This window comes from Elephantulus edwardii, unplaced genomic scaffold (genome assembly GCF_000299155.1).
Source record: "Elephantulus edwardii isolate Elephantulus edwardi_28Jun2011 unplaced genomic scaffold, EleEdw1.0 scaffold00121, whole genome shotgun sequence".
Classification (NCBI taxonomy): Eukaryota; Metazoa; Chordata; class Mammalia; order Macroscelidea; family Macroscelididae; genus Elephantulus; species Elephantulus edwardii.
The window spans coordinates 8,235,516-8,257,458 of NW_006399871.1; the positions used below are offsets into that span (position 1 = coordinate 8,235,516).

Consider the following 21,943-nt stretch of genomic DNA (forward strand, 5'->3'; position numbering starts at 1 on the left):
GTCTCTAGACTGACATTGTTGCACTTTACCACTTTGGAGAGATCCCTAAACAAGGAGATTCCCCTAGTGCAGTTCATTTTTTGATTTCCTCACTGCTGGTGCCAAGAGTGTTGAGCTGAGCTTTACCAATGCCATCTTTGCTTTCCTTTTTAGGAACTGGATATGCGATCATGCTGTCATTTCCTCGTGGGTGAGACGTTGGCCCAGAGATGGAGAACTTCATTCTGTATGAGGAGATTGGCAGAGGAAGCAAGACGGTGGTCTATAAAGGGCGGCGAAAAGGAACCATCAATTTTGTAGCTATTCTCTGTACTGATAAGTGTAAAAGACCTGAAATAACCAATTGGGTGAGTCAAGTAGCCTTTCTTCCCTCTAGGCAAGTAGGGCCTTTGATGGCTTTGTAGTAAGGAGTTGCACTACCAACCCCAAGGTCCAAGGTATGGATGACCAGATGCTCTGCAGAAGAAAGATGGGTAATCACCTCCTGCGTGAATAACTGCCTCTGAAACCCTGCTGGAGGGCCAGCTATGAGTTGATTTCAGACTCACTGGTTCACAGCCGCAACAACTGGGGAACGAGAGAACTGAGAGAAGTGACATGCAAACAGAGGCCCTGGGACTCACCATAGCAAACCCCACATTTTCAGTCCACAGTAGATGATTCCTCAGAACCACACATCTGGTGTGACCAGTGAACATACCCATGTAATTTATGAATCACTTTTCTTCTTGGCTGGTTTTATTGACAATCGGGTAGATACATCTAAAGGTTTTTTTTAAAAATTCATTGTTGCACATTTTCTCCCCTTCCCTCCCCTCTGCCCCAGCCCACCCAGCAATGCACCCCTTCCACATTGTTGTTATAATGCCTAATCATATGTTCCTTTCTGACAGCTCTTCCCCTCATCTCTAAAGCAGTGTGTATTATCTAGCAGCTTTTTCTTCCTCCATCCTATCCCCCACTCCGCCATGCCTGTTCTTTTTTTTGTCACAGTGGTGTTATGCAGTATTGATCTTTTTGTGACTGAGGTATTTAACTTTTTTTATTAAATTTTATTAATTTTAATGAACATTTACAGAGATTTAGGGTTTTCATTCATTCATTGTTGCACTTTTTTCTCTACCCTCCTCCCCAGTTCGTTCCTTTTTCCCCCCCCCGAAAGTCTGTTTTAATTGTCCAATTGCCATAGTGCTTGTCAAAGCCAGTTCTGATTAATCTCCTTTGTCAGTGTGTCCTTTGCCATTCCCTATCACTCCTCCTTGAGAGAGACTTCACCCTGATTCATAAGAGGTATTTCACTTTTAATATCCTCCAGGCTCCTCCAGGTTGTGTAATGTTTTATGAGTATTGTTTGTCAGTACTGCATAATATTCCACTGTGTGAATGTATCATAGTTCTGTCTGTTCATTTGTTGTTGAGTGTATTTACTTTTCACATTTAGATGATGCAAAATCATGGGGGAGGGGGTAGAGTAGATAATGCAAAATCATGGGGCAGGGGGTAGACCAGGCGTAATTGTCAAACACTGGCCAACCGCTGGCGATAATGGCCCTGAGTCACTCTGTAGCACTGAACTGCACCCCTCCCCTCCCCATTTCTCTGTGTTTATTCCTCTCTCTCTGCTACTTGAGCTTTATTCTTGGGCGAAAGTGGCCCTCTTGATACACAGCTGATTGTTTTCTAAGGCATGGTTCCTCCGTGGTGTTCACCTTGCAAGCCTGTCTCCTGTTTAGCTATAAGTGGAGCTACGTGGATTTTTAAAAAGTAGGACCTCTGCATGATCCACACGTTATAGGCCCATTAGCTTGTGTTGGGTGACAATAGAATGTGTACGTGATTATTTTTTTTTTAAAGACGGGGAAAACAAGTACTTTGGTAATTGTTAGCAAACTATCAAGACTCAGAATTGCTAAAATGAAAACGTTTCTGTGGTTTTGATTTTCCTTTTTAATGAGATTCTAATGTGAGAAAAGCTCCCTGAAGAAACTTAGTATTTTAAAAAAAATTAGACTTGATCTGCGTGTTTATGGTAATGATCCCTCTTTTAATAATCTGCTTGAACTGGTATCACAATTCTCCATATTTTGAAAAAAGAGGAATGTACAATTCTTTAGAGAGTTCTTGTAAATACAAGTAATATATATTCATTTTTAAAATCAATAATGTGAAAATAGGGAGCTCTGGGGGCCTAGAGGTAAGAAGCATCTGTGGTACATTATCACAGGCTCGCGGTTCAAATCTCAGCTGCACCGCGGGAGAAGGATGGGCAGTCTCCATGTGATTAACTGTCTTTGAAAACCCACTGGAGGATCAGCTGTGGGTTGCTTCTAACTACTCAGTGGTTGTTGTTGTTATGTGCTGTCGAGTCGCTTGCGACTCATAGCGACCCTGTGTACAACAGCCCTAAACTCTGCTCTGTCCTGTGCCAGTCGCACTGTCTCTGACACTCCCATCCCGATTACCCCAGTCACTGAATCAATCCACCTCATAGAGGGTCTTCCCGTCCTGCGCTGTCCCTCCACCTTACCAAGCATGATGTCCCTCTCCAAGGACCTGTCCCTCCTTACATGTCCAAAGTATGTCAGACTCAGTGGTACACAACAATAATACAAGAAAATAGAACCAACACCACTGTTACCCCTTTAAAATTATATATTTTCCCCCTGGTTATGAAAGTCGTGTATTTACTAGAGAAGATACAGGAATGGAGAAAAACAAAATAGGAAAAAACCCTAATAATAGCTATTTTGGTGTTTGAGTTCGAGAAATTTTCCTATAAATTATTTACAATGCTGCATGCATACATATTAAGTAGATTTCAGTTCTTTTTAGGACTACATTAGACTGTTACTGTTTCTTCATGTGATCAGCATTTCTAATTAGAAGCAGCATTTGAAATATCTGTGTAGATTCTACGACTTTGTTTGCCTTTTCTTAGTATATGAAAAGTTTTGGGGAACTTTTTTTGTGACTACTGTGTTTTTCTAGGTCCGTCTCACTCATGAAATTAAACACAAGAATATTGTAACTTTCCATGAATGGTACGAAACCAGCAATCATCTTTGGCTCGTGGTGGAGCTCTGCACAGGTAAGTGTCTGGCAAGTGCGATGCGTGTAGTTTGAAAAAAAAATGTTAGAAAGTCCTTTAATATTCTTGACTAGATAGAATGTAGTTGTTTGGTGCTGGTGAGTGACCCATAGCGAGCCTATGAAAACATATCTGAACCTTGTCCTGTGCCATCCTCACACTTCCTGACATAATAGATCCCATTGCTGTAGTCACCATGTCAGTCCCCCTGGTTGAGAGTCTTCCTCTCCTTCACTGACCCTCCACCCTTCCCAGCATCATGCTCTTGTGCAAGGAATAACCCCTCTGAGCAACATGCCCAATGTACATGAGGTGAAGCCTCCTCATTTTTGACTCCAGAAAGCATTCTGGCTGCACCCTCTCCAAGACATAGCTGTTTGTTCTCTTGGCCGTCCATGGGATGTTCTGTGCTCCTCTCCAGCATTACAGCTCAAAGGCATCAATTCTTTCATTTTTATTCATTGTCCAGCCCTCAGATGGATAGCAAGTGATCAGAAAAACCCATGTCCTGAATCAGACACACATATCAAAACCCATGAGATAAGGTAGAGTCGATGTTATTTACTGTAATAAACTTAAAATATTTTCATTCAGGGATTTCAGAAAAGCGGAGAGAAAAGATGCTTGGTCAGAGGAAGCCATATCAATTTCAAATTCTGTGGGTTGAACATACTACTTAATCAACCACATCACAATTTTGAAATCCTTGCAAGTGGTGGTTCAGTGTGAAACAGGTTTTTCCAGTAAATTGAAATGCACATGTTGGGTCAATTAGTAATTAGTTCGTTTAGGGGTAAACACCAGTAATCAGTAACAGCAGCTGTTTTGAGGGTAACATAATATGGTGTTTTGATGCGAAGGCTGGTGTTTAACAAGATGCCATGCACTGTAAGAACACATGGCACGTGGAAAAGTGCAGCGAGGAGGGAACAGGTGCATCTGCTCAGTGACGGGTAATGGTAACGTGGCTCCAGTCTCATTTCGTAAAAATTTCCCAAGGCTTTATATACAGGGAGAAAGGTAATCTGTCGCAATATGCAGGTACGGAACTTTTAGCATCGGTGTAGTGAGATTCAATAGGAAAATGCACCAGTGATGTGTCTTCTGTTCATACACTGAGCCTCATTAAGCATTGAGATAATTTTGTGATTATTGCTGGCTTTACGACTGTTCCCTATGTATCAGAATTTATAAAGTGTAATCACCAAAGACACTATTTGGATGAAAATACCATTTAGTTGTTCTTGATCTGTAGAAATCAACTATCTTGAAGGTCTGATAGGGTTTTATAGGGTTCAGGGGCACTGAGCAATAACATTGCATTACTGCTGTTGTTGTACACGTGGTTAGGTGACCAGGGGATATTCCAAGTGCCACTTTTTGCTCTGTTCCTGATTTCTGAGCATGTATAACTAACTGAAGTTTGCCTGTGGCTGGGATGGTTTCTCACCCAAACAAAATCGAACCCCAGAATACTCTTACTTTCATCATAACTCTGATGCAACTCTTGTAAGACTTCCTTTTCTTTGAACTTGGCCGCTGTGATACTCTTGGGCCTGTAGAGATTTTTTTTTTAATAGCAGTGTAGTGTAATAAACTTTTTTTTTTTGGCTTTTGCTGTTGGTTTTTGGGAAAACAACTCCACAGACGTTTCTTACATGATTAGGATGTATTAACTACACCTGTTGGTCGAGTACACCTGTTGGTTATCTCTTGGGCACTGATCTGATTGGGCGCCTACATGGTAAACGCGTGATCGCACGTGGACGCCCTGATAAAAGTCCTGGGATGTAGGGGCGTGGGCATTTCTTTTCTGAGAGCTGTTCCTGCCGCTGAAGCAGAGAGGTGCCCTCCTTGGGAAAATGGACGACTATATGATGCTGGTATTCTGTTCCTCTACTAAACCCCAAAACAGTAAGTATATTCTATGAGGGCTCTGGTGGTCTCGGGTAAGGAGTTGCACCTCCAGTTGAAAGACTGCGTACTTTTGGTGGTTCAAATCCACTGGCTGCTCCTCAGGAGACAGAGGGACAGTCTTGTGCAGTGACCACCTCTGAAAACCTGCTGGAGGGTCAGCTATGAGTTGGTTTCAACCAGACTGCACATAATAAAACGATAGTCGTCGTGCTCTGGGAGACTGTTGTTGTGTACTGTCAAGTCAGACTCATAGCTGACCCTCCAGCAGGTATTCAGAGAAAAAACACAGGAAGAGAGTGTCCATCCTCCTTCTGTAATGCAGTTGGTTATGAGACTTAGAGGGAATTGTCGAACCCAGCCAAGAAAGTGTGTGTGTGTTGGGGGCAGGGGGCTTGGTGTCCGAGATAATGCACATTTAGGAAGTGAGATTGGCTTGGCCACCATGTTTTTGGGATTAGACTTTGGGTGGCCTTTATTGGAGAAAGCACTTTGTGGAGTTACAGATGTTGGAAGAATATAGAAGAATCCATACCGTGCCTGCGTTTGGCTTTGCATCTCATCACTGCTGAGCACTAAGCCTTGTGATGTCTGTTGAGGGGAGGCAGGTGTGTCTTGTTACACAGCACGGCACTTTGCAGAGCTTGACTTCACCGGGCACATGTGCGAGTGGGACTAGACGCTGCATAGTGTGATAGACGCGCACAGCAATGGGTTAGGATTTAACGCGTGTTTCTGCAGCCGTAATTTCCTGAGAGCTGTGCAGGGGGAAATGACAGCCGTACTCAGCTCCACAATCAACACTCTGGGCACCAGAAGTCAGGAAATATAGTGGCGTGGACTGGGGGCGGGGAGGGATTGTATTACAATGAAAGAGTTTTTCTTTTACTTTTCAAAGAGGAGTGCAAATTGGGGGTGGGTGGGCAGGGAGAAAAGTGTAACAATGAAGGAATGAAAATCCTCAGTCTCTGTAAACTTTCATTAAAATCAATAAAAAAAGCCCCAAAACACATTGCAGTGGAGAAGTCTCTCAGGGGACTCTCCAAAGTTCCCAAGCATAAGGATGTCAGTCTAGAGAGACTGTGTGCCCCATCCAGGCTGGGCTTCACAGTTAGTTGATACGCAGTAGAGCGCTGGACAATGACTAAGTATGACAGAAGAATTATTGATGCCTTTGAGTCATGCTGGAGAAGAGTATTGAATATACCATGCACTGCCAAGAGAACAAACAGGTCTGTTTTGGAGAGGATGAAACAAATTTCTCCTTTGAAGCTCTGGGTCACATAGTATTGGTGCATTGCCAAGAGGGACCAGTCTCTGTAAAAGGACATCATACGGTGGAAGGGTGGAGGGACTGTAGGAGAGGAAGATCCCGGACGAGATGAATTGACAACAGTAATGGGGGAACGAGGGTAGGTGCGGCAGTCAGTGAGACTGATTCGGGCTAGAGCAGGATTCAGAGCGATTATGCGTAGGGTTACTATGAGTTGTGGGCAATTTGATGCCACATAACAAACAAGGTTCTTTTCACCCTCTTATTTTCTGTCCTTACATTTCTCCTGGACATGGCTCTGGAGTTAGGGACATAGCCACCTGTTCCAATATTTGGACACTATTCACATGTGTGTCTCCTCTACTAGACTGTAAAGTTATAGATTCAATAACATTTTGAACTCACTGCCTCCCGATTGAAAAAGCCTAGAGGCCTTTGGTAATGGTGGAATAAAAATGTACCAGGTGACTTTCATCACCTCATTGCAGGTGGCTCCTTAATGGTGGAACAAAAATGTACCAGGTGACTTTCATCACCTCATTGCAGGTGGCTCCTTAGAAATGGTTATTGCTCAAGATGAAAACCTCCCTGAAGATGTCGTGCGAGAATTTGGAATTGACCTCGTCATGGGATTGCATCACCTTCATAAACTTGGAATTCTCTTTTGTGACATTTCTCCCGGGAAGGTAATTTATGAAACATTTTATGTCCTAACCACGGCTTTTATTTTAAAAGGTATTTTTCTTTTTGTTTTTTTTTAAAATGATTTTAATGAACATTTACAGAGAATTTGGATTTCCATTCATTCATTGCTGCACTTCTCTACCCGCCCAGCCCTCTCCCCCTGCTCCCTAGTTCACTCCTCTTTCAAAAGTAAAAGAAAGACTCCCTCCCTGGTACACAATCCCCCCTCCCACCACCCCAAGTACATTCCACTATGCAACCTTAATTGTGAACTCTTGTGATTACCAAAGAAGGTTTTGATGTATAACATCTTGAAGTTTTAAATTTTTTCTTTGTTTGAGGAAAGGAAATAGTCCTCTATTTTTAACTGCTTGTTGAGAAAGCTTTTTAGAATGTGAAGACATTCCCCTTCAGAACTCCTTGAGTAATTATTGAAGCAAAAGTGTCTTGGCAATGATGAGCCTAGTTAGTTTATACACTAAGATACTCTTGGGTCTTAAAACATGGTTTCAGTGTTGCACTGCTAACTTGGTTTAGTCACTGTTTTGAATTCATCAGCTACATCAAGGGAGAAAGATGAGTAGTCTGTGAAGATTTACAGCTTCGGAAGCTTGGAGGGTTGCCATGAAGTGGACTCGATTTCGATGATGGTGGGTGGTGGTTGGTATTGGAAATTTTCCCCTATGTTTGCGTGATCTTTGTTACAGAAATGTTTTTCCTTAGCAAAATTGTAACAAAATATTCTTCACTGCAGTTGAGGCCTGAACTAGCAGAGTTGAGTCCCTGAGCTGACACTTCCCTACCTGTCAATGTCATAGACATAGTTGGCTGAAATGGACATATTTTTGGGATGGTGGTGAGAATGAAAAAGGACATTTTAAATTAAAGTTCTAGGATACTTTCTGGCAGGTCCTGTGTTCTCAGTGGAGAGGATTCTTGTAAGTATATACTTGGAGGATTTGTATTCCCTGTTTGCATTTTTGTTTGGTAATATATGCACAATGAAATGAAAAGTTGAATGTTATTTGAATGCATAAGCCACCTGTATGAGAATGTCAGACCCTAACTACTGCTATCAAGTCATTTTGGACTGATGGGGTCTAGCAGGACAGAGAAGAACCATCCCACAGGGTCCTCAATGGCTATTATCTCTATGGGAGCACACTGCCATGTCTTCTCCTAAGGAACAGCTGGTGGATTAATCTTCGTTGTTGTGCCACCAAGTCAGACTGGCACAGGAGGACACTGTCCATCCTTCTCCAGCAGAGCATCTGGTGGACTTGAACCACGTACCTTCAGGATTGCAGTGCAGCTTCTTGCCACTAGGCTACCAGAACTCTCCCTTCAGCTGGTGGGTTAAAAATGATTACCTGGGTGCGCTTCCCTTTTCTGGTCACAGAGCCACACGGCGAGGACCTCTCCTGATAGCCATTTGCCATGCCATCCAAGGGCCCGCTGCAGTCCATGCAAGTCTTTGGATGCAGGAAGACCGCCACAGCCGTGGCACACTGCAAACGGGGCAACGGCCTTATCAAGGTGAACGGCCGGCCTCTGGAGATGATTGAGCCCCGCACGCTGCAGTACAAGCTCCTGAAACCTGTTCGGCTTCTGGGTAAAGAAGGCTTTGCCGGTGTGGACATTCGAGTCCGTGTGAAGGGTGGTGGTCATGTTGTCCAGATTTATGCAATCCGCCAGTCTGTCTCCAAAGCCTTGGTTGCCTATTACCAGAAATATGTGGATGAGGCCTCCAAGAAGGAAATCAAAGACCTCCTTATCCAGTATGACCGGACCTTGCTTGTAGCTGACCCTCGTCGCTGCGAATCCAAGAAGTTTGGAGGCCCTGGGGCCCGTGCACGTTACCAGAAATCCTACCGATAAGCCACTTTTATAATAAAAAAGTTATGAGATTTTAAGGCTTAAAAAAAAATTATCTGGTTAGTAGCTAGAGGCTTTCAATTCCACCAGGGTTGCTCATGAGATAATTAAACCTAAGAAAAAAACCAAAAAACCATTATTCCATGAAAACCTTACTTAATAGATATTTGACATTCATGTGCTTGTTTCCTTAACCTTGATCCTGAAGTAATAGCCACTTATTATTTGTATTTGGGAATAGTATCTTTTTGTTTAATATGTTTGGATTCTACTAGGAAAATGAGAAATGCATTTTTAAATTTTATTATTTTGTGTTTGTGTACCGTCAAATTGGATCTGACTGGTACAGGAGGAGACTGTCCCTCCTTCTCCAGCAGAGCATCTGGTGGACTCAAACCATGTACCTCTGGGATTGTAGTGCAGCTTCTTGCCACCAGGTGAGAAATGAATTTTTTACCTTCAGAGAAAAATAGCGGTAAGTCATTCCTGGTTTCCAAAGTGTATTTTTTATTCTGTCCTCCCTACTTATTGTCCAGTGTGTGCTTGGATAGGAAGTAAAATGAAAAGACCCCAGCTTGAATCAGGCACATCTTAGTCTTTAAACTGACATCATTGCTGCTTAGACCTTTGGAGAGGTCTTTGCCTGCAGCTGATCCCAGGGCACCGTAGAGTGCTTTGCCATTTCATTGGAGCAGTCACTTGCTGACTGTTAAGTCTGTTCTGACTCATGGCTTACGGGCACTCTGGTCTTCCAAGGCTGTAAATCGCAGCACAGGACACTCGTAGTCTCTGGGTTAGCCGCACAACTTGCTGTGGACTTGGCCTCCAGAGCTCCCTGTTAGAAGAGTTAAGATAGCAATTGCAGAGGTGCACGGTTCAAATCCACCAGATGCTGTGCTAAAGGACAATCTTCTCCACCAGTCAGATCTGATTTGACGGTGTGTACACACACACAAATAATAAAAATTAAAAAAAGAGAAGCTATGGTATATATATTTTCACACAATGGAAATACTATGCAGCACTGAAAAACAACTCATGAAATATACAAAATGAGTCACCATGGAGGACATTATGGTGAGTGAACTATCTCAAACCCCAAAAATACAAATACAGCATAATGCCACTGTTAGGAAACAGGACTGACATGGGGGTTGGGGGAAAACTAAGAAAAAAGGGGATAAATAATGTATACGGTATAGAAACAGATGGAGAAAAAAAAGAAGAAAAAAAAAAGAAACAGATGGAGAGAACTGTGTGAAAGGAATATATGATTAGGTGTTCTTGGCATGACGAGTCTAGAATAATCGCTTCATAGTCAAGTCTGGAGAAGGGGGGACTTGTACAACAATTTGTGCTGAAGCAGTAGAACTAATGCTGATTTTTTTTTTTGAGCGCCATCCTCTGGACTCTGATGGGAATGCAGATTGAATTGAATTTGTTTCTGAAAAGGCTTTTTTCATCTTCTAGATCCTGCTGGAAGGGCCTGGCACCTTGAAGTTCAGCAATTTTTGCTTAGCAAAAGTGGAAGGTGAAAATTTGGAAGAATTCTTCGCTTTGGTGGCAGAAGAAGGAAGCGGTGATACCGGGGAGAGTGGGCTGAAGAAAAATATGAAAAGCAGAATCAAAGGTAGGCAGGCCTGGGGGCTTCCACTGAGCACTGGGGCTGCGGGTCACTCGGGCCACACGCCGTAGAGATTGTGCTGATCTTGCGCTGGGCCCGTCAGATAGCTACTTAATGACCAAGATGAGTGTGGATTTTTAAAAAAGTTTCCATTAAGTTGATTCCAAGTCAGCTCCATGTGTTAGGGTAGAATTGTCCCTACAGAGTTTGAATGGAAATTGTCGTGTACATCTGAGGTGCTGGTGCGTGGATGCGAGCCTTCGACGTTCTGGTAAGTAGCTGAGCCTGTTAACCCAGGGACTGCCAAGTATAGATAAGGGGATGGCTTTGTCCATGGCTTCAGGTTGTCTGGACCCAACACTGCCAGGCATGGGGAGCTCTGACAACTCCTGACTTGTCCTTAATGATACTTTAATACATGAACCAGATCCACACCCACTGCTGTTGAGTCTGTTTTGAGTTGGTGGTGACCCTCTGTGGTGCCAGGCTGAGTCCTAGGCTGTCAGTACTTTTTTTCTTTTTGGCAAATTTTATTTTTTTTTGTGCACACATCAAATCGGATCTGATGGGTACAGGAGGAGCTGCCTCTCCTGCTCCAGCAGAGCGTCTGGTGGATTCGAACCTCGCACCTCTGGGATTGCAGGGCAGTTTGTTGCCACTAGGCCACCAGAGCTCCCCCAGGCTGTAAATCTTTAAGGCAGGAGACTGCCTGTCTTTCCCATCAACCACTGGCTTTTTGGCTACAGCGCAGCCTGTAAAGTACTATGTCATCAAGGCTTCGTTAAGACCGATCTTGGTCTTGTTTCCTGTTGTATCCTCTGCTCTTAGAATGATGTCTGACACACACTTTTATCTCAACTATTCAGCATTCTTGAATATTCTCCAATTAAGGCACATTTTCAGGGGTTTCACCAAGTCCCTCAGTTGGTCATTTTCACAGGGCGATGAGATCTCTGAGGTGACACTAGTAATATCAAGTCTTTTGTGGGAAGTAGTCATGATTTTTTTTAATTCTTAAATTCCACGTAGAGTTCTGTGATGCTGCTAGATTGAGTGTTGGTTGCAGGAGGCGGCTATAAAGGGAAGACGTGCATCACAGGACTGACTCTAAGTGGAGGGATGAGAGGACCGAGTGGAAAGGCCAGTTAACTGTCAGGACTGTCGACATGACCAGAGAAAACTTAGCTTTCAGGACTCGCCATGTATGTTTCAGAATATCGTGTCCAAGAATAAAGCCTTCACGGTCCTGAAAAGTCTTTCTGACCTGCATTTTCGTGAAAACAACTGCTGTGGACTATGTTAGTTGAATTTCAAGTTCTAAATTGTTACTTAAGGTCTTATCTATGGAAAACAAAGGCGATATACCTTTCAGGAACACTTACTTGAAACATTCCCCTTGAGTAAATTGCTATTTGAAGAAGTAGATGATGGTTCTGGCTGATAAATTTAGTTACTTCTGACACTTAATCTGAGAATATTAATAGTCTATATTAATAGATAATGCATTAATATCATGTTATATAGAATATACTATATAGAGTATTAATATAATAGAATATTAGTTTTCTGAGACTATAATAGAGCGAGTTATCGTCACAGTGGCAGAGGACACCCACGTAACAGGCAGGATAAAGTCCTCCCTTGACCATTGGTATTGCTCATGTCAGGGGCAGCTCACCGCCACATCCTTTTGGTTTACAGATAAATTGATTTTGGTTACTGTAGACTACTTTTTATTTCTTATTTGATGAGTAAAAGTTTACAGAACAAATTGGTTTTGCTACTGTAAAAGTACTTGAGGCGAGCTCTGGTGGCCTAGTGGCAAGAAGCTGCACTACAATCCAATAGGTGCATGGTTCGAATCCACCAGATGCTCTGCTGGAGAGGGAGGAACAATCTCCTCCTGTACCAGTCAGATCTGATTTGACGGTACACACAAAAAAATAATAAAAAAAATTTAAAAAAAGTACTTGTTGGTAGTTCATCCACCTTATGTTTCTTGGCATTGACCACAGTCCCTTTTGTGCAGGAGTACTCCTCCTGCTTCCTCCTTGTGTTTTCCACTTCCTTTCATCCTTTTCTGTCTCCTCTTCTGAGCTTTATCTCTGGGCAAATGCTGTAGCGTTAACATGCGTTTATGAGATCTACAGAGTAATATGATTAGCAAGGAACATGAAATAGTTTTAACACTTTGCCTGTAGACACATAGGTGAGTGTCTAGGTATTGTGATGGACAGGTATATAGCCATATAGGATCTGTTAAAATTGTGACGTGAATCACTAATGAAGTAAGAGGGAGAAAGTAATCTGTGATTGATCTGCACAGAGGTACAATTGTGAAGAACAAGAGAAGATTGATGTTACCATCTCTTGTTAGGTGCCATTGAGTCAACACACTACTAGCAACCCTATGAGATCAACCAGTCTGAACCTTGACCTGTCTTACACCATCCCCATGTTTTCTTGGATTTTTTGTTTTGTTAAAAATATTAAAAGATAGTATGGATAAATGTGCCATACCTCTCATTCCTGTGGATTTTCAAAATCAGTTTGCATTGACTGTTACATGCCCTTTCAAACTACAACTTGGAAACGCAAAATTCTGATATACACATGAAGTTGTGTCCTGGGTGTTGTTCCCATCATTTTTCATCTCACCAGGGGTCCCCCAGGCAGATTTGCCTTGGAAACAATATGCAAGAGTCTAACGAAGTTGTTCTGTGTACTTTGTTTTTTAGGATGCCTTGTGTACACGGCTCCCGAAGTCCTGAGGGGAGCCGATTTCTCTATCACCAGTGACCTCTGGTCCTTGGGCTGTCTGCTTTATGAAATGTTTTCAGGTGATCATTTTCTGATTCAGCTTAAAATCAGAGATTGAATCAAAACACAAAGGGGAGTGAGTGAAAGGGGAAGGGGCGAAATCACTAGAACAGCAGAGGTTAGGGGGCAGCCGGGGGTTGAAAGAATAGGAAAGATCCAATGTGGACTTGAAAAGACGGGGTAATAATAGGCATAAATCAATAGTAATTGTTTTATGAAACCGTGTATATGAATGATTGTATGAAAAACATGAGTGAAAATTGTGTACATTATATACATGGAAGAAAGACAATGTGTACAAATTTTATATGGAAGCAGGAGTAGCATCCACTTCCTAAACATGCCTTTGGAAACAGATAAATGTCGATAGTTGTAGAGGGGCTTCAGGCCTAGAGGGGCTTCAGGCCTTTTGTTCATAGGGTCGCTATGAGTTGTGCTTGACTCGAAGGCAATCGACAACAACAACATTAAAACCAAAACAACCCTCTGTAGTTTGCAAGTATTTATGTTGAAAAACTTGTTTGACTAAACTTCTTAAATCACTTATGTTAGGATTATAGTTGAGTTTCTTGTTTGTGTACAGGTTCCTAAGAACTTTGCTAACCAACAGGCAATTTTTTTTTTCAATAAAATTTTTATTTTATACTTACAAAGTTCGTACACTTTGTTTTTCACATCAGATCTTTCCTATTTCCTTAACCCTCCCCTCCCTCCAACCATCGAATTTTGTGACCCTCTGATAATCCCCCTGGCCCGGCCCATCCTCCCCGCCTGTTGTGGACCCTCATACATGCTCATCTGAAATGTTGCAAAGTAGCTATTTAAAAGTCATGTTCATGAGTAGAGATTCTTGTAGAGGTACTGGATTACGAATCACACGGATGTTGTAACCCTTTCTTTGATCTTGACCAATATATCATTCACATTGGCGTGGAGTTGAAACAGATGCATAACTGATTCTCCAGTGAGCTTTCATGAGACTGTAAATTGTTTATGAGGAGACCCTGCTATCTCTGAGCTGCTGGTGGATTTGAACCACTCGAGATGTGTGGCCTTTAAGTTAGCAGTACACCTGGCCACCCACTTCCCACTAGTGTTTCATCATGATAATGGTAGTGGGGCCCATATATGAATTTGTGTATATGTTAGGATGGAAAATTTAGAGATACTGGAAAATAAACAGGTATGCCTGGAGTATGTGAGTAATCAATATTTATATGTACAAATACATACTTGTGTTCACATATACTTAAATACATTTATGTGAAAAATGTAATTTTTCCTGTAAATTGTGTAATTTTGAAATAGCTGTAGTTGAAATTAGTTTAGAATAATTGGTGATAAATGTTTAATTTTGCAAGTTTTTCATGTGCTTTCAGGAAAACCTCCATTTTTCTCAGAACGTTTTTCAGATTTGATTGAACAGATTTTATATCAAGACCCTTTGCCACCTATTCCCAAAGGTAAAATTTCCTGGGATTAATGAAGTTAATGTAATTTCACACTGCTTAGATTTATACCTTTATTTAGTCCCTTTTGTATGGATGTATAATTCCCTGATGTTATATTTAGTATATCTTAAATTGATGATTTTAGAAAATACCCCCTTTTATTTTTTTAAAAGGTACTGCTATGGACAAGACAGCGCTACAAATTATTTCCCTCATTAAAAAAAAAAACCAAAACCCGTAAATTATTCTGTACTTCTCTATCACAAGAAATCTGGTTTAAAAGATTTTAAAACACTAAAATCTTTGTATCTGTATTATTGTTCTTCGGTGCATGTAGTTAATTCTAGTGTTTTAGTAGGGACAAATTGGGTGTTTCTCAGTTCTTAATGGTAATTTGATAAAATTTTAAAAATCTTATTAACTGTGTAGATAATGTTTTAAAACTGATCATATAAATTGTGGTTAGTAAAACCTTACTCTGTTGTTCATAGTCAATGGCAACTGAGAATATTAAAAATAAGGGACAAGGCATTTAAAAAAAAACATTTCATTGTATGTTAAATAAGTGACTCTTCAGACTAGTATATAAAACTAAAATTAGGATTATATAAAAATTAATGACTGGAGAAAATAGAAATACAAGATATTTTTAGCCTTTCAAGAATTGACAAGAGTTTTCTATAATTTTTAAAATTTTTTTTGTGTGTGTGTGTACCATCAAATCGGATCTGACTGGTACAGGCGGAGATTGCCGCTCCTCCAGCAGAGCGTCTGGTGGATGGATTCATCTTTTTTTAAAAAAAAAAAACCAAAAAACCCAAAAGAAAATTTGAAAACGGTCTGTATTTCTTAAAGGGAAGAGTCATGTTTTCTTGTTTATTTAAATTGATTTTAATGAAAGTTTGCAGAGACTTTGGATTTCATTCATTCATTTTTGCACTTTTCTCCCTGCCCACCCTCCCTGCCTCCCCCAATTCACTTTTCTTTGAAAAGTAAAAAAAAAAATTCATTCATTGTTATTCAATCCCTCCCCTCAAGTTAACTTTTTCTTAGTTTTCCTAGGAAATAATCAATTGTTCCTATCTTCTGGCATGACTTTTTTCCACATTGGGCAAATCTGGTATAAATGACTACTTTTTTCTTTTTAAAAATTCTTAATTTTTTGGTAGTTGTAATTTTTTAATATTGCATACCATGCATTTAATATGTAACTTTCCCCACAGACTAAACTCCATGAGGGCAGGGACTTCATTTGTGATTTTCAGTATTTCCTGCGCCTGAAGCAGCAAACATCTGTAATTGTTGAATAAGTTAACACTAAGGAAAGAGCAGTAAGGACCTAGAACTTCAATTTGATGTCCACTAAAATGTTCTGGTTCAACAATACACAACCACAACAGGACCCCAGGTCGTCTATGTTTTGATAGTTAATTTTAACGAAAATTTGGATTTTCATTCATTCATTGTTGCACATTTTCCTCTCTCCCCTTCAGCCATCCCCTGTTCACTTTTTTAAAACTGTTTTCATTTTTAATGTTTGGTAAAACAAAAATAGATCTTTTGTAAACAAACCCAGCACAAGGCCAACAACAAAAAGGAATAAAAAAAACCCCAAGAAAAACCAAAAGTCTAGGGTTAAGCCTTTCTTGGGCATCAGGGTCAGGCCTGCTCCCTTCCTTACAGGAAGTGGGACTTCTTGCCCTTGGGCATCAGCACGAGTCCCTGTTGTAAGCACCAGAATTGGATATGAGAACAGAGAAACCAGCCCTGAAATGTTGAAGCGTCTTTATGTAGCCCACTGGCTACAAGGACATGTGACGACGCTGAAGTGGGTACACAGGCCCCTGTTCACTTTAAAAAATATTCATTGTTGCACAACTTCATCTCTTCCTCCTCCTTCCCCCTCCCACAGCGCACGTTGCAGTGCAAAAAAATAGTGGTGACTAATTTTGGGGTTTTCAGAACTCACAATATTGATGAGTGTGGTGTTCTGTAAACTCAAAAGTCTTGCTAGGCAAGAAACAGAAACCTTGAAGGTGAAATGTTGAGGGTCAGGATGCCATGGTTTCCCAGGCTGGTTGATTTTTATGGGATCTCTATCTGGATACAGCCACGGTTCCTCTTGCAGCCATTTCTTCTGAAGGCTTTTACTGAAGGTGCCTGGCTGTTTTTGATCTTGTTCTCCTTGGCTGCCGTTGTGGGTAGGCCATGGTCTGTCCAAGAAAGACAGAATACTTGGAGATGAATGGAATTCAGAATCAACAATCTTGTAATGATTGTTACTTCCTGTTCTTTTAAAAAATAAATCTTCCTAATAAAAAAGTAGAAAACTGAGGCTGCAAATGCAGGTGAAAATAAAGTGTGGACACTAAAGACAGTTTGCAACAATTGTGAACAGAGTGTATTTTAAAAAGAAAGCCTCAGAGAAGGGAGCAGAATTAATAGAAGACAAGGCAAGAGTTTGGTGATCCTTCCAGGGGACATTGATTCTACAGTGAGTTTTGAGGTTAATCAAGACAGTTTTGTAGAGTCTTGCTTTCTGTGCTCTAGGGGAAAATGTTTTGGATAGCCCTCCCCGTTTGTATTAAATGGAGGCTATAATTGAGTTTAAAATACCATTATTTTAAACTTAATCTAGAGTACTAAGTTTATTATATTTTGTATGCATCTATTTACCACAAAAAATATTTATTTGTAGATTCTTCTCTTCCTAAAGCATCTTCAGATTTTATTAATTTGCTTGATGGTTTACTTCAAAAAGATCCTCAGAAAAGGTATGGATGATATTTTAATGACTAAATGGTAACATTTTAAATTTTTCTTTTTTCTTAAATAATACCCTTTTTAATACATACATAGCTATTCAAATGATTTTTTAAAAGTAACTTCAGATTAAGGAATATTTTTTTTCTCTCAATTGCAAATGTTTTTACTTCTGAGGAACATATTTTGGCATTCTTTTTAACTTCCAAATCTAATGAGTGCATTTCTTCTTTTGTGAAGATCAAACTTTGTTAAGTTTTATGAAGGCGAAACTGTTTAAAACTGTTACATTGGAGCTGTTATTAAAAAAGCAGTTAATGGTATATGTTAGTTGTGGAGTATTTAATATTTTGAATGATAATCTTAGAATGTGGGTATCAAGTAATGGAATACTAGTCACATTGGGACTTTACTATTCATTCATATATGTACAGATTATTATGTATGTGAAATGCATGTATTTGTGTATGTATACATGTGTCTGCATCATGCATGCACACATTCAAAGAAGAAGAAAAATGTATTGATTTCAAGGATATAACTTAAGGACTTTTAAAACACTGGCAAGTTCCAGGTCCATGAGAGGCTTCTGCAGAGGCTGGCAAGTTCAAGGTCAGTAGGCAGAACAGCGCTACTGGTTTCAGAGACAGGAGTCCGAGGCCTGTAAGGCAGGCTCCTGATTCAAGTGTGGCGGTGAAGATCCAGATGCAGTCTAGATGGGGCAGAAGTTAGGTGCCTTTGCTAGAGAATCCACGCAGGCCGTGTTCCTGAGGAGGGAGGGGTCCCCTACGTTGGATCAGGGCTGAGGTTCATTGCACAGCTGCCTCTCATCCCGCCTTATGAGGATCAAAGAGTAAGATTTACAGTTGCAGGAAAACGAAATGTAGAATCGTAGCCACGTTGACGTACAGTGTTAACTATCATGATACATTAGTGGCATTTTCCCATATTAATAAGTAGATATCTGCTTAGTAATTTTAAATATGTTGCAGTATATATTATATAATGCTTAATAATGTGTAATGATAAATTACTGAAATAGATCTATAAACTTTATAATGAATTTTTGAAATAATGTGTAATGATAGTTTTGAAAACTCGATTTGGCATATTACGTACAGTGCTACAGTAAATGTTCCCCTTTTTGGTTATCTGTGTGGTTATATCTTTTGGATGAAATTCTGACAGGGATTGCTAGGTCACAGGCCTTAACAAGTCTTGTTTGCTGGATTCTAGGAGTGTTACAGTTTACACTTGGACAACAGCCTGTTCCAAAGCTTATTATCTTCCACAGTCACTTTCTTGATGTTTAACTTGTACCAATTTGTTGGATAAAACTCAACCTTATTGACCATTTTTGTTTCTCCTTCAGTGAATTATATGAGCATTTTGTGGAAAAGAAGTCGTGTTTGAGTTGGAAAATGTTTTCATATTTTAATTTTGATCAGAGTAATTTTAATATAAAAATTTTAATGATGTGATCAAATAGAATAATTTTAAAAGAATTCACATGTTGCCTTTCCCAGTGTGACATATGCACCTCCTGGTGTATTCTGGTGATACTGAAACGTAATAGTTTGAATGCAAATCCAGGTTTTGGCTGTAGCCTACAGTTCTTTAAATTTGTGTAAACGAGCAAAAGTCACATTATTTTGACTCTGAAACACGCATATGCCTGTCTGCCTTCATGGTACTAACATTCTTGATTTTGGTTTTTTCCCTCGAATCAAGTTGTACAAGTCTAAGTCTAAAACTGAAATGTGTTAGATGTATGAGAATAATGCTCTAGCCTCTCCATGGACATAGAGTATGATAAATTTATTAGGATAAAGGTCTAGCCTCCTTTTGGGCAAAAGATGATGTTGAATTCTGTGGAGTCAGAAACAACCCATAGCTGACCCTTTGTGGGTTTTCAGAGACAATAATCGCACAGGAGGAGATTGTGCAAATTTCTCATGTGGAACAGCTGGGGGATTTGAACTGTGTGCCTTTGGGATTGCAGCACTTCCTACTACTAGGCCACCAGAGCTCCACAGACTGCTAATGTTTATGAAGACAGTTCTAGAAAGAATTTAAAATGTAAAAGTAAATATAACATATTAATATTATAGGCTGCTTATGTCTATTATACTTTCAGATTTTAAAATATACAACTATCTTCATAGACTGGATTGTAAACCACGAATGTGTCTGTCATCACTGGGAAATCGAAACACGCTGAATTGTAATACTTGTCAGTTTTATACCATATTACTTAAAGCTTATGCATTTCTTCTACTTTTGCTTTCTGAATGTGGTTAATTGCATAGCAAAAGAAGAGAATAAAATATAATACAATGTCAAAGGTACATTTATATGAGGTTATTTATACATTGTAAAATACATATTTTTATTAATACATAACTGTATCTTATACTTCATAGTTGAGGGAACTCTGGTTGGTACAGTCCCTGAGGAGTTGTGCTGGCAACCCAAAGGCTTTGCCTTTCTGCTGGTTTGAATGCACCAGCCACTCCGCAGGAGAAAGATGGACAGCCTCTTTCTATGTGATATACACCCTCTAAAAACCTGCTGGAGAGTCAGCTATGATTCGGTTCCAATTCAGTAGCAATTAGCTTGAGTTTCTGACATAGTTGGGATGTATTCTTGGAGTTCTCCATGGTAAAGCTGTGTTAAAGAACTTTGAACATTTGTATTTTGAACAGGTTGCCTTGGGCACGCCTATTGCAGCATTCATTTTGGAAGGATGCCTTCACGAGGAAAGACCAGGACGCTACAGGCACTGAGGATTCCAGCACCAGGTGATGGAAATGGGGCTCAGTCACTCAGCATTATTATACCCTCCAGACTTAGTAGCATGAGGACAAATACTGCAGAAGACCATTACTGTAAAATTAGAAGGATAAACCAGTAAGATGTGTATAAATACCCACAAGGGGGAAGGGAGCGGATAATGGGGAAGGGTCGAAATGACTAGGGTAGTAGAATTTAGTGGGCAGGTGGGGGTGGGTAAGGGAATAGGAAAGATTCAGCGAGGACTCAAAGACCAAGGGGTGTAATGATGGGCATAAATCAACAGTAGGTGGATTGTATGAAACACAATGTAAATGAGCGGTAGTATAAAATAAGGGGTATATGAATGAAACACAGTGTATAAAAATATGCAAACAAATAAAAACAAGTGGGGCATTGTTATTACGTTGTCGTGTGTGCTGGCCTTCTTCCAGCTCTTAGCCCATCACGTTTATAGTGATGGCAACAGTGCCCTAAATGTTCATGCTTTCATAACGAGGAAATGAAACGTGGGCATAAGGATTTAGTTAAAGGGGTTCACCTCGACGGTTTTGTGGGTTTTGTGTTCATGCTTTTGATTGTGTGATCCTGAAGCAGTGGCTTTAGTGCCAGTGGTTCATCCTGACCGCCCTGCACACGTGGCTTTCGGCCTTCCAGGCACCTAGTAAAAACCTCCTTTTCTGCTTTTCAGCGAAGCGTGGAATGTGAGCGGAAGTCCTTGTGCTATTTCCAGGGGGAAACAAACCCCGTGTGATTGGGAAGAAGGCACTGAAGGCTGCTGTCAGGGTGCGCCCTTGGCGACCGCCATGAATGAGCACGCTGTCCAGCCAGCCTTCTGTGGATCTGTTGCTGGGGTGACACTTGAAGAGCTTCTGAGCCTTTAGGGTTTTATAGCTGTATTCGTTTCTTAGAACTTCTTGACCCAAGTACCACACACTGACTGGCTTAGACGGCGGGAACTTACTCTGTCACAATTCCAGAGGGCGGAGTCGAAGGTCTAGGTGTTGAAGGCTGCGGGAGAGGTTACTAACGTTCCATGTTTTCCTCCTACCTTTTGGTGATTAATGGCAGACCTTTTGGAGATTCATCCCTCTTAAGTGTTACCCTACCCATGTCATCATATAACTCCCGGCCTGTGTCTTGTTTCACTTTTCTTCTTCCAAGAACACCAGATTGGGTAAAGACTCATTTTGTGGGAGCTACTTTGAAGTAGTGGAATACTTAAGCTCTTGGCTACTTATGAAAAGGTTGGTGGTTTGAATCTACCAGGTTTTCCAAAGAAAGATCTGGCAAGGCGCTGACCCTCCCCAGTTGCCACTGGTTTATCTGGAGGCTAGAGCTAGAAATAGAGAAAATTTGGGTGATTCGTCCTGTCCTCTTTGATCCATTAAAGGCTTCCTTTCGAGAAGGGCAACAGTGAATGATTGGAAATCCTAAGTCTCTGTAAACGTTCATTAAAATGAATAAATGAAGACGAAAAAGCTTCCTTTCTCCTTCCTTGGAGTGGGAGTTGAGGTCTTATTCTGGACCTTTGCCTGTTTGCACATTGTATTTCTGGGCAAACGGCTTTTGAGCCCATGTTGGGCACCATGAGGACAGGAAGGGAAACAGACTTGGTGGTGCTTTGAGTCCTACTTTACTTCGCTAATCCTAATACC

General features: G+C 40.7%; 1 protein-coding gene and 1 pseudogene across 1 annotated transcript in view; both read left to right on the forward strand.

Moving 5' to 3' along the window:
- Positions 1-209: 209 nt before the first annotated feature.
- ULK4 (unc-51 like kinase 4) overlaps positions 210-21,943 on the forward strand; it is a 483,261-nt gene continuing 461,527 nt past the window's right edge. Inside the window, exons 1-8 of the mRNA XM_006893067.1 lie at positions 210-347; positions 2,989-3,088; positions 6,822-6,961; positions 10,305-10,464; positions 13,197-13,298; positions 14,658-14,741; positions 17,428-17,503; positions 20,198-20,293. Coding sequence (XP_006893129.1) covers positions 210-347; positions 2,989-3,088; positions 6,822-6,961; positions 10,305-10,464; positions 13,197-13,298; positions 14,658-14,741; positions 17,428-17,503; positions 20,198-20,293 — 896 coding nt within the window. The remainder of the gene's footprint in view (positions 348-2,988; positions 3,089-6,821; positions 6,962-10,304; positions 10,465-13,196; positions 13,299-14,657; positions 14,742-17,427; positions 17,504-20,197; positions 20,294-21,943) is intronic.
- LOC102847752 lies at positions 8,397-8,837 on the forward strand (annotated as a pseudogene).